General features: G+C 44.2%; 1 protein-coding gene across 13 annotated transcripts in view; it reads left to right on the plus strand.

The window, feature by feature from the left end:
• The window catches only part of LOC119458646 (ribosome-binding protein 1-like), a 171560-nt gene extending 154389 nt beyond the window's left edge, over nt 1-17171 (plus strand). For 8 of the 13 annotated variants that reach the window (XM_049671341.1, XM_049671343.1, XM_049671342.1 and 5 more), the window contains one exon: nt 7048-8079. In XM_049671341.1, coding sequence (XP_049527298.1) covers nt 7048-7116 — 69 coding nt within the window. In that variant the 3' untranslated portion in view covers nt 7117-8079. Of the gene's footprint in view, nt 1-521; nt 610-7047; nt 8080-12317 lie in introns of those variants that run through there. The other 5 variants (XM_049671344.1, XM_049671351.1, XM_049671345.1 and 2 more) reach the window with 3 other exon arrangements.
• The last annotated feature ends 744 nt before the right edge of the window (nt 17172-17915 follow it).

The following is a 17915-nucleotide window of genomic DNA, read 5'->3' on the forward strand; positions in this document are numbered from 1 at the left end:
TTGTGCAATGTCATTCTTTTGCTTGAGCAGCCATACTGAGAAGTGCCTGTACATCCTTTTTGTATACTTTGTTTATGGAGGGGCACTGACGGAAGTAGCAGTACATTCTGATGTGCCTCTGTACATCCGGTAGGTGTAGAAAGTCGTTAGAGCTATTGACTGCATCATCACTTTTTGTTTCTTCTTCTGTTCTTGGCTAATGTTTCTACTGGTGTAGCTGTCACTTATTTACAGCTGGTGTTCAGTTTATCACTTCCTCATTAGTGCTATGCGTACGAGAACGAAGCATGTGCATATAGTTTTTTTTTTTTTACTGGTCTTCATTCGGGGAACTATTTTCTGACACCAGCCTGCTTTAGTGTGTGTATTTGTTGTTTTAATAGCCTGGTAGGACCTCTCGTGGCATCGTTGGGAATGAGTAAGCATTCGTGTGCTGCGTGCGACACTGTTGGATCTCCAGATTTTTGCATCGTCTATTTCCTGTCTTGTTTTTTTTTTTTGTTTTGTTTTTGCCTCTTCAGTTACGGCTGAAATTTTGGAAGAAGAGCAAAAAATGAAGCACCGATGGATGCCAGCTGTCTGTGCGCCCCCTGTCGGCTGATGTTAGTACTATGCCATTCCTATCCCCCCCCCCTCCTCCTCCACACATGCACACTTGCTTATGTGTGAACTTGGCAACACTGGGCTACTCATTGTGGCTTCAGCTTGGCTTTTGGACTTGGCTTGGCTTGGCTCGGCTCGGCTCCGCTCAAGGGTGTGCTGCTTGTGGTGGCAGTTGAATGCTTGTTTGCACTGGTGGGCTTTTGCCTATGTTGGTGTTGTGGGCTTTGTAAAACAGATCGCTCTGGTTGTGCACATAGTGTGGTTCTTCTATTTGTGTGTGTGCGTGTGGCATTGTACGATAACAGCAATGCACATTAATTTCATACTGTTTGTGAAACCTCTAGTTACTCCACAGTGAGTGGAGAGTGCAATGCCTTTGGTTTAGGCTATGGTAATTAATGGGTTATAAGAAGGCTGATGGCATTGATACAGTGTTAAGAACAGGCTGTGTGGCTGGCTGCTAAGTTAGTGCTTTTAAAGGGCCTTTCACCAGGTTTGGCCATGTTGAACAGACAAGCACAGTGTATACAATATGTGCGCTGACAATTGCGTCCGCAAAGTATTACACCACTGTGCGCCGCGAAAACAGCTGAAATTTCAAACCAAACGCTGTCTTCTCAAGGGAGCCATGCTCCCAGCTGGAGAGTTGAGGTCCGACATACAAGTGCACCTGCATAATTCACATAGCTGAAATGCCACTTACCACAACATGCGACTTCGAGAATCATTCAAGGCTACAGCAGCTTTTTGTTTGATCTGTTGCTTCACTAGACGATTTAACATTTAGGGAAATAATAAAAGCTAGAAACCAAATGTCTGCGAGTCTTTGTTTTACTCCGTGCTGTAGCAAGAGCTATGTACAGTAAAAACTCATTAATTCAGATCTCAAGGGAGTAAAAAAAGTATCCCAATTATCCCAATGCCGAATTATCGAGGTTATCAGAAAAACAATAAACAAATGCTTATTACGTCAATGCTTTTATTTGCTGAATGAATGAGCAAATCTTGTTTCTATTTTGCACAAGAGCTGTGCAGAAGCTGTAATTCTTATCATCTCGTAACTGACTGGCTCTCGTAGCGCGGCCGCAGCGCACGCCTTCATCTCAGATGTTTTTGAGTATCACGCGCACATCCCGTTTATTTTTTCGCCACTGAGATGGTCGCCAACAGATCATCCGTCCATCGTGATTTAGGTGGTGCTCTTCATCCTCGACAGCTTTGCACCTGAATCAAAACATAGCTGCTGTCTGCAACAACCGCTGCAGACGAAACTGCGCTTGCTATCGACACGATCATGAATGGCGACTACGTAGTTGTGAAATAACTCGATGACGCACGCACAAAGTCAAAACGAAACTACCGTTTGCCGTAACCGCTGCAGACGAAACCGTCGTTGCTATCGATGCAATCATGGATGGCGACTACCCTGTTATGAAGGCACGTGACTGACGCGCGTACCGAGTCGGAATGAAACTACCATTTGCTGCAACCATGTTGGACGAAACCACAGTCGCTATTGACACGATCATGGATGGCAGTTATGGACCAGTGCCGTCCTTGGCTTGTCTCCAGTCCGAATTAACCGGTGAGCGCGCAAGTTTGAGCTGAATTAACGAAGGTTTGCTGCCATAGGTCTCTGTTTATTTCTCAAGGGAGGGAGCGGGGACGCCGAATTCCTGGGACGTCGAACTTCCTAATTTACCGGGGCCTCATTAATGAGATTTTACTGTACTTCCGTTTCGTCTGCACGTGCGGAAAATGAAACTATCGGCCATTTGCTACTGGGTTCCAGTGCGCGATCGTGCTCCTTGATTCACTTGCATCTCATTGATCATGTGGTCCTGACTTATCAGCAGCCGATTTTTATGTCCCCTGCAGGACAAAGGTCTCTCCCAGCGATCTCCAATTACCCCTGTCTTGCGCTAGCTGATTACAACTAGCACCTGCAAATTTCCTAACTTCATCACCCCACCTAGTTTTCTGCCGCCCTCAACTGCGCTTCCCTTCTCTTGGTATCCATTCTGTAACCCTAATGGTCCACCGGTTATCCATCCTACGCACAACATGGCCTGCCCAGCTCCATTTTTCCCCTCTAATGTCAACTAGAATATCAGCTATCCCAGTTTGCTCTCTGATCCACACCGCTCTCTTCCCGTCTCTTAGTGTGGCGCCTCACATTTTTTGTCCCATCACTCTTCGCCTCAGCCATCCACTTGTCATGCTGCTAGTCAAGAGTTCTTGTGCACAGCGTGCAAAATTGTGCGTTGCATAAAATGAGGCAAACGCAACAGCTCACGCGCGATACCACCACCGAAAGTGCGCCATGCAGCAATAACGCGAGAGAAAAAGAAGGCGGGCCCCTGACGTATTCATCACATGATCCTCCTGCTCTGGAATGGGAGAACACAGGGAAAGAATTTAGCTTTTGGAGGTTAGACGAGAGCAAGTGGAGAAAGTGTCTATGTTGGCAGTGACGCTTGCCTGGTGAAATCATGGGTTCACGGCACTTAATTATTTCTATCTCTGCTATTATTGAACAAATTTGAAAAATTATTGCAGTAAATGTTCCCTAGAGTGCACTTAACTTCCAGTGTATAACCAAAATTGGCTATGTGGCCTGGTGAGGGGCCCTTTATGAGTTAAAAATGCCTTGACATGCAGTTGGCACCTTCACTTTTGCGTGAAAAAAAAAAATCATTGTAGTTAAAAGGATATGTAGTTCCATGCGGAAATCGATGTTATGCACATCGTTCGGATACATAATCTGTGTTAGTTATGCGGAATACATCGCAATATATGTGTCTGTCAGTTATATAGCTTTATAGTGTTATCAAACAAGATCACACTGTGTTATAACTTTGTTGAGGCCCTTGATGGCATAATGAATAATTTTGTACATGTTGTTCATTGTTGGGACGATTTTGCAACATTGGGCTGAATACACCTAGCATTCCATAGGTGCTTTGGGGCTCGTGACAGTGATTACGGGACTAGGTCTTCTGTAGAGTACAATCGTATCTTTCTGATTTGAGATTTCGGTTATCTTGCGTGACTTGTAGTCATAAACTGTACCCAAGTTGAGGCAATGTACTCGGGTTATCTCTCTGTGTCTCTTTTTTAATAATCCTACAGAGAAACACGACACATCTAGCGACGCCTCAGGCTGAAACTGTTTTGACAAAGCGACTTGTCTTCGGGGCAAAAATGGTTTTTCTAGGCAGCTCATTCACTTGAACCTAGGGTGACCTTGATTCGGTGCGGCATGCAGTAGCTGCGCAGGAGGCATGTTAGTGTTTGTGTACGCACCAAGTCCATTCCAGTGTGTGCCAGTGTAGTCTTTGCTGCAGAGCCGATCGAGTGTAGTGTTGGTTGTAATTTCTGCAGCCACTCTCTCTGTGCGTCTCTGGAGACCTTCTCGCCCTCCATGCGTGGGTTGCAGGTGTGTGTGATCGATGTCGTGACTGAATGCATGGCGAGTGCGCCTCGAGTGTCCATATAATTGGTATCGTAATAAGAACTATGGACCTACATTCAAATAAACACGGTACAAATGTAGCTCACACTCCCCCAGGTGCGAGAAGCATAAGCTTGTGTAAAAGAATCATTTTATTTGATTGATTTACTTATTCATTCATTTATGCAATACTGCCGGCCTTTTGTCAGGCTCACGTAGGAGCGGAAATACATGATGTAATAAATTAAGAAAAATGTTTAGTCTACAAAAATATTACCGAATCACAACAGAAGGTATCACAGGTGTTTAAAAAAAAGGGGGGGAGGGGGGGGGGGTAGTGTTCAAAAAAAGTGATTTAATCAGTTTTAATGTGTACCATTAAAGCTGATTGCACTGACTTTTTTTTTATTGGAATTACTCAAGTGTCTGAGCGTGAGCCAGGAATGAAAAGCTACTTTTGGAGTGAATTGCTGCTAAAACTAAGTTGGTGGTTACTTCAACTGAGGAATATTTCCTCCCACAAGTATGTATGCATGCAAACGTTTTGGTAATAATTTATTCGACAAGCAGAAGTGGCGAATTATGCTGTACGAAATTCATGCTTTCTGTAATGTTTGGTGGATGAGCTGTGTGCATTCTGAGGAAGATAAATTGGGCTGCGAGTAAATGCAGCGACGACAAACTTCCAAGCATGGTGGGCAACAGGGTGATGACGGTGGTTTCCCAGTGACTCTGCATTGGAGCAGGAGGTCTCGGGTTCAATTCTTAGTCGTGGAAGCCGCTCTGAGCCTTGGGTGCATGTTTAACAAACCCTGTAGGCAGGAGAATCCATCTGGATTAGTTTTGGATGGTGGACCCCACAAGTTAATCGCTTCCACAAATGCAGTCAGGCTCAGTGGGTGCACAATGAGCACAGAGCCCATTTGTCGCTGAGGAATAGCTGCACGCTGCTTCTATCAGTGGTTTCACCATGTCAGCAGTGAAGACCTGCCATCACAGAGAGTCTGGTAAAATGTGTGCGAGGAATAAGAAAAAAACAGTAATGCAATTCAAGCGGCATTTCTCTAAAGGCAGCACATCTATGCAGCAGCTCGTCAAAGAGTATTGTGTGTGTCCACAAAGTGAGGAGCAGCCGACATTGGCAGTAGTAGCATGGGTGACTGCTCGAGGGAGATCTTCGGAAGAGGCCTTTGTCTTGCAGTGCAAGTAAAACGTGCTCGTCAGGGTGATGATGACGAAGGTTGTTATAGATGCACTCCTCTGAAGTGCTGCAAGTACAGCTGCTGACTGGTTTTTCCTTGTTGTCTTGGATGCCAAGGAGAACACCAAAGCAAGACGATGGACAACAGCACTACTCGCAACTGGAAGGATTTATTAAAACCACCCAAATAAATATAGCCCCAAACAATCTTCACCTAATAGACACATGTGCAAAGGCGTCACGATGGATCAATATCAATAAACTTCCGTTCTTTTTTGGGCTTGCAGGGGCCATAAAATCTATGAATAACTGGGCAATCTGGAAAAAAAAAAAAACTATGAAAAACTTAATTTTGCTGTGTGTTTGTGCTCTATTGAAATATCTACTTGAAATACCACGATGGTTGAGTCCACGGGGGCATTTCACTGTCGTATGTTGTCATGAAGTGCAGATATGCGCATGCGACATTTACTGGCCAGCGCTGCCAGGTTAGGCTCTGTGTGAATTACTGCTTTCTGCCTGCACATGAGCTTTTACCGTTACATGGTTCACAGTAGTTGCCTGCAATTCACCTGTGGTCTCTGCTTCTGCGGCCACTAGTTTAGCCCATGTGTGCATGTGATCTCGCAACTGATTGCTGAAGTCCATTAGTCCAAACCTACCGACATCAAGCTTCCAGCTGAGACCATTAGCAAGACTGCGTCTCTGCCATGCAAAGCAAGGCTGGTTAGGTTATGTAGGCTTCTTGCAATGCTCCACCTGAGCTGCTGTTTTTTTGCTGGGAAGCCATGTCGACCACAAATGGTTGTGAGTCATCTGGAATATCCATTCTTCTCGTGAAGGAACTTTGATCATGTGATCTGCTTTCCACCATTTCTTCTTGGGTGTCCTCAGGGGAATACACAACACCACAGCAACAGTATTGTCGGGTTAAATCTCTGCCACATGCCTGAATTTCAGTGCAGAAGGGTTTCATTACCTGCAATTTGAAGCTCGCTTCTCACCGTACTGATCCTCCTTAGAGTCGCTGAAACGCTTCCAACAACAAATTTTGCGGACGCGTAGGGTACAGCTACAGTAAGATGTTTCTGCCACGATTTGTGTGAAGTGTCTCATATTAAAAGAGCTAAGGACGATTACAAGTCGCCCTACTTTCTAGCCATCCTTTTTCTCCTCAACTCGTTCGCCGAGCAATCGGGGCTAAGCTCTGCCTTGACTGGTTCTGCGTTATGATATGATGTCGTGTTGTCTACTTCCGGTGCCTTGGAGCCAGCACGCAAAATCTACTTCTCCGCTAACCGCCTGGTTGTTGATCTCCAGCAAGAGCTTTCCAAGCAGCTTGCAATCTGTTGCATTGCCGAGTGTGTCTATTATTCTGGTAAATGCAGGCGAGCTGGGCATTTTGACGAATGGACAAAGGCAGCCTGCAAAATGTTTGCAGCCTGTACGGTGTAGCCACCTGGTGGCGCAGTGCTCAACCAGCTAGTCGCAGAGCTAATATTGCTGTAAATAAGTGTAAAACATTTTAAACATTTAAAAAGACTTAAAATGTGCACAATTAAGCTGTTGCCAAAAATTAGCACCAGCAGTAAAGTAGAATACACTTGGTTACTGCCATATTACCACTGTTTGTCTAGTTGAGCTCTGTGCCACCAGGTGGCTGGGCACCGTGCAGGCCATTCACGTTTGCACCTCAGCTAATATGGTAAAACGCCCAGTCTGCTTGCGCTTGTGTTTACCCAAATACCCGACATGCTAAGCTCTCTTATGGTAGTAATCCTCCGGGTAGATCCTGGTGTCCATCGAATACCGACAGTCCGATGCGCTGCAGCCACTCCTCTCGTCTGCTGCCTTGTAGAGGGACATGTCGCCGACCACCACGCTTGCAGCCTGCAATGCAGCAAGAGCGAACCATGGTGCTTGCGAAAAGAAAGCTTGAGACCAACACTGACCACACAGCTCGCGCCAACATGGAGCATGTAACACAATCGGACAACACTTGCTCTGTGCCGGAAGGGCTTGAGTGTAGGGATAAATTTTAGTTTTGTATTCTTACTTTTATTTTATAGAAACAAGTCAAACAACACTCCAACTATTACGAACAAGATTTGTTTACCATAAAAGTTGGAAAAATTATCGATGACGAAACGTAGGTAGTTAATCGGATAGCTTGCCCGACTGACATGATGTGCACCTGCTACGTAGATGGTGATGAAGCCGCTGAAAACGCAGGGAAGTGGCGCTGCTGTGATTGGTAGTCATGCTCATTTTTAAAACCTCATTATAAATTACGCTTGAATCGGAGCGCTTAACTGTTCCACTTAATGATCAGAAGGACCTACCCTAACGACTCAGTACGTTTGTACAAAATGATCAAAATCGTTTCAGGGTCCCTTTAAGCCAAAACACTGCCTGCTTCCCACTCTTGAATTAGACAGGAAAGAATGCTTTCAATCTTGGTCACGTGACGCCCCCATCCAGTTTGGAACTATGGTCGGTAAGCGAGGCAGCTGCTTTGCTTGCTTCACGTTTGGCTTTGGTTGTCCAGTTGCTCTGGTGCTCGGCGTGTGTTGCGATGACTTGCGATATATGATAGTAGTAGATGTTATATTTATTCTTCTCCTAATATATCTTTTTTTAATATACATTTTCTGTGACACCTAAGCAAGCAAGTGCTTGTGGATGGGGCAGGCATAGGAATTTCATCAGACCGTGTCATGTACCAGAAACCAAGCTACCCTGTTTAAAAAAAAATGAAACCGAGCAAAAGCAGCGCATCAGAGGCTACTAGGATTGGCCTCCAGGAATTAAAATATATATAGGAGGAAAATAGTATGGCCACAAACTTGGCAAACATCTCGTACCACATAGTAGTTTTAAACAACCACCATGGAGGCAAAACGACCATGTTCATTTTCAGTGACAGACATGCTTATTATAACGAGATATGAAAATCTGCACAAGTATGTGCTCTGACAGCAGCTATGCAAAAAGACTGAACAGCGATAACTGTCTTGGAGATTTCTTGCTGTAGATGTCCATAATGCATAAAGGCTGCAAACAACAGCATGAACCTTAGGGCAAGACATGTGCACTGTTTTGATTTTCGTGGCATGCTCATTATTTTTCTTGTGAAACTGACCTGGGATTACCAGAGCATTTCTGTTTACTGCGCCTACTGCAGTTTGCTGGCTGTGATTGGTTGGTGAATACCACTTCTGACTGTGAGTGCGCGTATTACCTGTACACTTGTGCTTTCTAGTGGCGGCTAGGCTTTGCTAACTTGCATTGCGTTTTACCACGGCTGTTGTAATAACAAACGTTGCGCTTTCTTTCTCTCTCTCTCTCTCTCTTTCTTGACAACATCAGATGAGAAAGGTAAGTACTGTTCACATCTGTGGGCCTACCTCTGGGTCTTTTTCATTTGAGAAGGTAACCACTGGTCTAGATAGCCTGTAATGATTGAGCCATCTTTTGCACTTTCATGTGGGATGGTGTAGGCAGTGCTGGCAAAGACACACTCCATTTCCCACAATAGTGACAATGCCACAAATCGGGGTTCATTCTTAAAGACTGTAACAGCACTTCACATCCCTTGTTTGTTTGCACTGTTGCTGTCTCTTTAGGACACACGGGTATTATTGCTGTGGTTCTGGTGGTGCAAACAGATGACGTTAAGCAGATTTCTTCTACTGGAAGCCACAAGCGGTTTAACCATGTGATCTGTTGCATGATGCTTACACACTCAAAACTGTTAATGACATGCCTGCAAATTGTTAAAAGCCTTGAGTCATGTATTCGGCCTTTATCTTTCTTAGTTTGGTGCCAGTGTCTGCGTGGAGACAGCACTTTCCCTTTTACCCAGCACAGCATACACGCTGAAGCACATGCACATGGCTGTTTGTGGTCGTGCTTTCATGGCAGGTGCAATGAAGTCCATAAGGTCAAAGCTCCATGTCGGGGAAAAAAAAGTGCAACATGACTTATTTACTTGGGACAGGATTGTACAGTGCACCTGCTGTCCAATGAGCCTGTCAAAAGATGCCAGTACTCTTGATTTCATTTGCATTCGCTCGTGCCATTATAATACAGGCTGCTCTAATAGACAGGACTCATTCCTAGTACAGCACTTTTGTTCCCACAAGAGAAATGCACTTTTAAGAAAAAGTAGTCCAGCCAATATCATGATATTGCCACTTGACTGGAAATGCATTGCACACTTTAAAATTTAGTACATTTCCCTGGCTGTTTATTCTGGCATAAAAAATTGTAATGAGCCTAGTTTTACACAGTTTTTTAAACAAGTTAGCAGTGTCAAAAAAAAAAAAAAAAGCGTGTGTCTTGTCATTGATGCTGGCAATGTGTCATTGTGGTATGTTATGTAGCATCATTAGCAGGGGGGGGGGGGGGATGATGTAGTGGCTCTTTTGTGTGAACAAAGGTGGCTGAAGCCGGTTCACGATTCCATGTATATTTGGCTTCTGTACTGCCTTTTTCTTGAGGCTAAAAAGCAGAGCAGTTCGGATGCACTTGCTAAACCCAGAGTCAGTGACTGGGGCACTGCACAAGGACAAACAGTATAATTCTCCGCATTCATACTGTAGCCTTGCTAAAGATGCATGTCTAGCCTAAACCTGCCAACGTTTACGATTTGATTCTGAAATTCTTGATTTTGAGTGTATAGAATTTTGACACCAATAATTTTACAATTACTGAGTTGTGTCTAAGTCAGGGCAACAGTGATTTCAAAAGAATACAAATACAGGTGTGCACTTTTCTTTTAACATTGTAGAATAAATGTTTCACTATTACTGACGCTTCGTTCTCGTTCAAATTTTGCAGGAAGATAGCATTTTGTGGTCCAGAATGTTCAATGTAGCCTTTGGTATGATCTCTTGTTTGATCCTGAAAAAAAAAAAGTGCCAAGTTGTTCAATCTCAAAGGTCATGCTGTGCTGTGCTGCAGACAGAGGAGGTGACATAGGCATTATGTTTTAATCATTTTTAGTTTTAAACTCGCTGCGAGCAGTGCAGACGAAATTGTATTGGCAGTTTTTTTTCTCGACAAACCAGGCGTGTAACAGTTCCAAGCATTACATGGAATGATTCGGTACATAAAATGCAATTGTTCCACTAAATTTTAGCAAAAACTAAGCAGTGGTAAATGTAAATTTTTTTTTCTACGAAATTAATAAAACATAGCCAGATTTTGCAGCACACGATTGAAATTTTTTTTTTCTTATACTAACGTGTATAGTGTTCCTTCCGAGCCAGAAGGATTGGCTTTGAACTCCAAATTGCATCTCTAGCCTGTGTTCTGACTAGGGCTGCCAACAGTCCCGAATTTAACGGGACAGTCCCGATCTTTAAATAAGTGTTCTGTGTCCTGACTGGACAGACAGCCAAATGTTCCAACTTCTGATTTTTTTTCTTACTGTATATAAATAAATGGACCAGATTTCCTTTTTATAAAGCGTGACAGCTTATTTGCACATTCTTCTGTTTTGTGTTCATTGCACAGTGCAGCAGGGCAGAACTATAGTGAATTACAAAATCTGTTCACTATTTGTCGTATACGTAATGAGCAAGAACCAATGGAAATTCACATAAGGCACCAAAACAGTGGACGTTGATCTCCTTAAATCAGTGCTCAATATCTCATGCTAGTCAAGAAGTTTTTGTACATTACCATGTTTCAGCATGTGAAAGCCTCTATTTGCCTTGGGGAATGGAACCTTTGAAGGCTCAGGTTCTACCATGCAGTACTTCATTTTTAATTTCAAAGCATTTGCTTCAAGGAATAAAAGCAGAAAACATGTAGCTCTAGCATTGCACAACTACTGTAACAGTGCCGTGGAGAACTTGTTGGTCATACTAACTGTTGTAGTTAGTATCCGATTTCAAACTAGCTAACTTGGTTGGTTCTGTGCCAGCCTTATTTCGCCCTCGTGGCATAATGAAAAATAAGACCCAGTAAGACTATGCAGCTTTTGAGAACTTGTTTCGTGTTAATTTAACGGTTTTCCTTGAAAAATCTCGATGGACAAATAGGGAGACATTGAGACGATCACGAGGTGCACTAACAACTGAACACTGGCTTACCAGTGATAAACCGAAGATGCACGTGAGCGGAAGAACCCAAAGAAAACGAAAAGCCACCTTGGTTGTAAAAGAAAAGAAACTAGTGTTCTCCACAGGACCACTTACTAGCTGATGTGAGAAATTCTGGAAGCTCTAGATATTAAACTGCTGTAAGAACCGTGTGTTAGCATGGCCCTCTGTGATGTTATCAGCGAAGTGCTTCCTATGGGGATCTGACAAAGACATGCTGTAGTGTGGCTTTTCATTTTTTCTTTGTGCCCTTCTGCTGATGCGTATTTTCAGGTGGTATTCCGGAATGATGATGACTTTGAGAGATCACTTTAGTGAGATCTTGTGCAACTCTGTGCTGACAGCATTTCCTTTCTAGCAATGTGTGCAATGATGGCACAGCGCAAGGAACGCTGCCGGCCAATTGTGGCAGGGCGTTGCTGCCAAAGTTATTGCTTGATAATAACACCTCAGTTTATTGCTTCTAAGTCGGCGTATCCAGAACGATCACTAAACCTTTCATTTGCATCTTGTGGTCGTCTTGATTCTCTGGCACCATTTGCAAGCCCTTGTTCTGCATTACATCTGGCTTCAATCTGAACTAGTTCTTTGCCACCCTACAGGGAGCATGCTGCTAACTGACAGTGGCACGACCCTGGAGGCATGCTGTGGAGGTGGCTCGCATGCTAGCTGCAGTTGCAGACAAGTAGAAGCATCGTGCGTGTTGTAAACAAAGCTCCTTTTGCCAACTTTTGCTCAAATAATGCGGATGATTACCGCAGTTCTGTCCTAATATGTTCAATACATTGGTTCTCATCCCAATCGACGGGTTCCATTCGACGACCCAGCTTGCAAATGTGTGACCTCCGAGATCGGGCGACATGCATGCCGACGACGCAGCACGCTCTGTACGGGTGCTGCAGGGTCTCTATAGCCTGTTTGGTCTCCTCTTGTCCCACTGCCTGCCCACAGGGCTCGTCGAACAAGAAGTAGAGGCGCCCTCCGGCCAGAGCCAAGTACCGCCCCAGCAGGGCACCCCAGTATCCACCGTGGATGGCAGCTGCTGCTGACTTACTCCGCCTCTCCTCGTCCCAGCATGCCCTGGCAGACGTGAGATTTCGACGTGCACCAGCTGCTGCTGCTTCTTCTTCGCCCTTAACTCCCGCTTTGTGCAATGAAGTGTGCGTGCGTGCGACACAGGCCTGGGACCACTTGACGCGGGATAAACCACCCGAGAACTCTTCCGCTGCGCACTCGTGCGCACGCATCTTGTCTGGATTAGCTTCCTTTTGTTTCTTCTTTGTCGAGCGTCTCACTTCTGAAATGTTTTGTTAGTTGTTGTTGTTAAAGTGCCGCAGTCGCCGCCGCCCGCAGGTTCTTGTGCCCTTATACCCAAATTTTCCTCTGGAGTTTTTTTGACCCCACCTGTGTTCCTTCGTGCTTTTCTGTCTTGCAATTTTTTTTTTCTGCCTTGTTGACTTGTTTATAATGTAACCCCCATGCTTTTGCATAAAGTTCTACACAGTGTGCTTTTCCGAGGTGCTTCTTATTTTATTTCTTTTTTGGTTACTTCCACGTGCAAGGATGAGGTGGCCATGCCCTTGGCTATTGAACGGTTGATTCTCGCAGCGAAGCGATGCTCTGTAGCTGCACCACTCATCTACTCGCGCAGCCAAGTGTTGGAAGAATGCATGCATAGTTACAGCAGACCTCTGTAGGCCCCCTTTCATTAAACAGTAAGCTAACTTTCCTGCAATGATGCCTCAAGTCCAAAACACTGCAAAAAAAAAAAAATGTGTCTTTTCCGACTTCCAAGAACTGGTGGGTATGTTGAGCTGCCTGCACGGCTTCTTGCGTGCCATTGGTCTGCGAAGAACACAGAATTGCTTGGGATGTTTAACACCACAGTTGTTTTAGTGGTGAGCATTGATGCCGTACTCTGAACATTGTGCTATGCTTGAAAGCGCAACTCTGTATTACACCTGTTCTGCGAGGACATATTATTGGTTCTGATGAGTCAACTGTTGCAGACGGGCACTGCTGTTTTATTCATTAAAGAGGCGCACATTCGTCTTCTGGCGAGTGCTGCCATCTGCTAAAAAATCTTCTCAATTTTGCTTTTTAAGGTTTAAAATGATTTTGTGTCTGTTTCCTAAAGGCATGTTTCAAAAGCCCTTTAAGTGTGCTGAACAATGACAAAGTTGAAAACTGTATTGGTTAGAAATAATGTGGTAATATTATATAATCTGTTACATCGACATACACAAAGGGCAACTGGAGCACAAGAAATATGAACTAGTGTAGTGAAATAAGCAAGCCGTGCAACCTACTGGGATGTTTGCCATATAAGTTTCAAGTATGTGATCACCACAAATATAAAAAAAAAGCTCCCATTTTTGACAAATTTCAAATACTGCACCATTTGTATCCATGCACCACCTGTTGTTAATTAAGGAAAGAAAACACTAAGTTTCATAACAATGATTTGTTCATTGATATGAATGTAGTATGAATGTTTGCATAACAAGACAATTTAATAAGTTTTGGCAAAACATATACTTGTGGCATGTAAGAAAATTCCGGAGCTGAGGTCCAGTCAAAGTGCGTTCAGGTAAATCCAGTCCTTTTTAACGCCACCAAGCCTGGCATATTATTTGTGATGCGCCAAGTTTGATAACTCTGAGCAGTGGAAAGTTAATGCAAAGCACATAGTGGTGTTTCTGATGACCTGCAAGCAGTTTTCAGTAGGTTGTTGGTAGTTCAGCACACCAATTGCTAATTGTACTAAATACAATTTTTACTCAATTATTATTTGAGTTTGTTTATTGTGCAAATGTGCCCTCTTTGGCCATGAATATAAGTTGTCTTGGATTCTCTCTTTTTTTTTTTCATGTGGAATGGTGTTGGAGCTTTCTGGGTTTAAGCAATAATTTTATTAGAGACAGGAAGACCGTGGTATAGATTGGAGAGCTAATGGGTGTGGCTGATACCATTTTAGATTAAAAGAAAAGTGTAGGTAGGCATGCCATGCAGTGCAAAGATTACATAACTGGCCGCCTATTAGGCAAACTGAATGCATGCCAAGAGAAGTGCGGGTGGTATGATATTAGGACGTATGCAACTACACATGATGCAGTCGGCTAGCGCAACAAAACGGGCTGTTTATGATTACGATTTTCATTAGCGTTCCCGAATTTGAGGTGTTCTCTTGGCGTTTTCAATTTGGCACGCAGTTCCCAAAAGAATCTTTCGCCAGACAATGTCTTCAGTTTGGGTCAAATGATGTGCAATGCACACTACGCACTACTTTTTGGTGGAGCAACAGCAGCATCTTAAAGAAATCTGCATGCACTGTTGCGACTATGCTGTGTGTTTCAGTATTGAAGTGTTTAACACAACGCAAAAGAACACCACCACCTGTTGCAGCAGCTGATGTCAGAATCGATGTGTTAAGCACTACTGGGTGGGATAGTTGAACCCAAATTTCCTAGCCACCACCTCAATGAACTTTAGGGGGCATGTTGTAGTTGCACTGTTGAAGTCAGCCAGAACGCAAAGTGTACTCCCTTCTTTTACAGACATGTGAATAGCACCAGTACATTTTTACCACATAGCACATTTTTGCTATAGGGGAATGTTATGGCTGGAACACCAATGTCAACGTCATCATCAGCCTATAATTTTGCCCACTGCAGGACGAACGCTTCTCCCTACGATCTCCAATTACCCCTGTCTTGCGCTAGCCAATTCCAACTTGTGCCTGTGAATTTCCTAACTTCTTCACTCCACCAGTTGAGGAACACCAATGTATTTGGCTGCATAGCTTGATTACATATTTCTCAAAACTCATGCAAGGGAATAGATTTTTCACAAGCTGGTATGCTTTACATCCTGGCTCGCTTGAATTTTACAATTGCAACATGCCCCCTAAAGTTGCAAATTGGAAAGTTGAGCAACCTACTTATTTCATTCTGAGAGGTGGCCACCTCGTAGATTTTGGCTTTCACTTCAGCAAATGGTGTGTCGCTGGCAGTTAGTGAAGTACTAGTGTTCACACATTTGCTTACCTTTTGCTGATACGTACAAGTGTTAGCTGTCGACCAACGTGACTGCATTTTAATGGGGTCAAAATTCAAAAACTCTTTTGTACTGACATATTGGTGCATGTTAAAGGTTGTCAAAATGAAGCCCAGTGCCCTCTACTGCGTCATTGCAGCTAAACATGTTTTCATGTTGTAGTGTTCCTTTGCAGCAGCTCTGCATTTAACCAATGGGCAATGCACAGTACCTGTTTCATGGCCTTAATAGTGTTTAATTGTACGTTAGCCTTCTGAGTTTGCTTAAATGACATACACTGGTATATGAACTGCTGATCTGGATAAGGCATAGCTGTGAAGGTAACTTATCTGAATGTGGTACTGTTCTGGTTTCGGTCCACAACATTTTTCCCAAGCCAACTTGCAAGCTTGTGAGCCAATCCTGCGTTGTAGGCAGGCTTCTCCCAAAGTGGCTAGTCGTTGCTGCAGTAGTAGTTTTTAAGGCACAAAAGTTACTGGGTCAGTGTTTCCAGAGGTACAGGTTCTGTCTCAACAACTATGTTAGCGCCAAGAAGCACACTCTGTGCCCTTTTGCTTCTTAGGTTTGTCAGCCATTTTTGTCTTGGTCGTTAGACGATGATGAAGGCCTGGCTAAGAATGACTCAATGAAGTTTTCTTGCTAGCAGGACTAGTTTTCACTCTTGACACTAGATGGGGAGAATTGCCTTCTGCTCATCCCATTCTCCAGGGCTTTCTTTTATGTCTTTCTTAGCCACGGGATGGGTGCAGCGTGCTGCTCCTGCAGCTGTGTGATTTGCCATTTCCAGGCACGCACCTTTTCTTAATGCCCTATCGTATGGTTTTGAAGGCAACAGGCTGTGGGGAAAAAGCTGTCAGGTGTCTGCAACAATGTCTTCAGTCTATTGCTAAATTGGATTTACATGCGAGAGAAACATACAAAAAGAGCATGCAAATAAGCGACTTATTGTACTGAAGGTGCTTGTTTTAACTGACTTTCTGCATATTTTTTGCACTTTACATCCAGTTAGCAGTGCTTGACAAGCTAGCCCAGCAAGAAGTTCTTCTATCTCATCTTGCTTTCAAGCAAAACGTGTAACGTGAAGGCTGCACCATATTTAAAACTTGGTTGATGCAAAGCTCAAGTGTAGCTGCCCCGAGCTCTGGAGATTACAGGCGGACTTCAAATTTAGGCAGTGGTGTGTGGGAAAGCACATAATCGCGAATCACTGTCTGAAATGAAATTGGTTGCCCCAGCTGTTGCTGTGGTTAAAATTTCAATGCTATGTCTGTGAAATTGCTCAGGCTGGAATACATCCTGTAAGGTCTTGCATAAATTGAGGACTTCTGTTAAGTACATATTGTGTGAAAGTATACAGGACTAGTGGAAAATTCTGTTGACCCAATTTATTTGGTGTTCTTTAAAGCTGAACTGCAGTTTTCTGCATGAGCTGTGAAGCCAGTACTGATTTAGCTGATCATTGTTTACCGCTAAAAAAAAATGTCAGCATTATGAAATAGTAACTAGCTCACTTGAGGTATCACAGGTCCCGTATTTTGTGCGAGTTTATGTCCCCTTTGCTGAAACAACTCCACTGGGTGGCTGCGGATTGAAGGCTGCATTTGACAGCGAGTGAAGGTGTGTATGTGTGCATGCGTGAACGTGTGTGAAAGGCAATTTCAGACTGGTACTGGCAGAGATGCTACTCATTCACGCTGTTGGACAAGCGGGCACGGAGATATATGCTAATAAACAGAGTACGCAACTACTCGTCTTGTGTGGTCATTTCACTGCCGATTTTGAGGTTCCGCTACTGTAGCTTAGTGGCTATGGCATTGTGCTGCTGAGATCGAAGTCTGGGTAAACCGCATATGTTGCATGAAAGGGTCCCTGAAACGGTTCGGACAAATTTTGTAGACGTGTAGGGTACAGCTACAGTAAAACATTCACGTCACAATTTAAGTGAAGCGTCTCATATTAAGAGAGCTACGGACGAATACAAGTTACCCTCCTCTCTAGCCATGCATTTCCTCCTCAACTCGCTCGCCGAGTGATCGAGGCTAAGCTCCGCCTTCGCTGGCTCTACGTCACAAATAGGTGTTGTCACCTATTTCCGGTTGGTCTTGGAGCCAGCGCGCGAAGGCTCTCCAACCTCTCCGCTAGCCGCCCGGCCGTCGATCCCCAGCGAGAGCGATCAAGCAACGTGCGTTGTGAGCGTTCTGTCGCAGCGCCGAGCGTGTCCGGTGTTCCGGTAACCACAGGCGAGCATGGTGCTTTGACGGAAAGCCAGAGGCGTAAACTAAAGCCCCTCCATACCGCTGTGATGAAGGAGCTTCGTAGATGTACGTGAGCGGCCTGATCGGCACTGATCGGCATGCACGGTCCAGCCATCTCGTGGCGCAGAGCTTAACCAGCCAAATACAGAGCTAATATTCCTGTAATCAAGTGTGAACCGTTTTAAACATATAAAAAGACGTGTTCAAGATTACGCTCCTGCCAAAAATTTGAGCCA

The sequence above is a fragment of the Dermacentor silvarum genome, chromosome 7, assembly GCF_013339745.2.
Source record: "Dermacentor silvarum isolate Dsil-2018 chromosome 7, BIME_Dsil_1.4, whole genome shotgun sequence".
NCBI lineage: Eukaryota > Metazoa > Arthropoda > Arachnida > Ixodida > Ixodidae > Dermacentor > Dermacentor silvarum.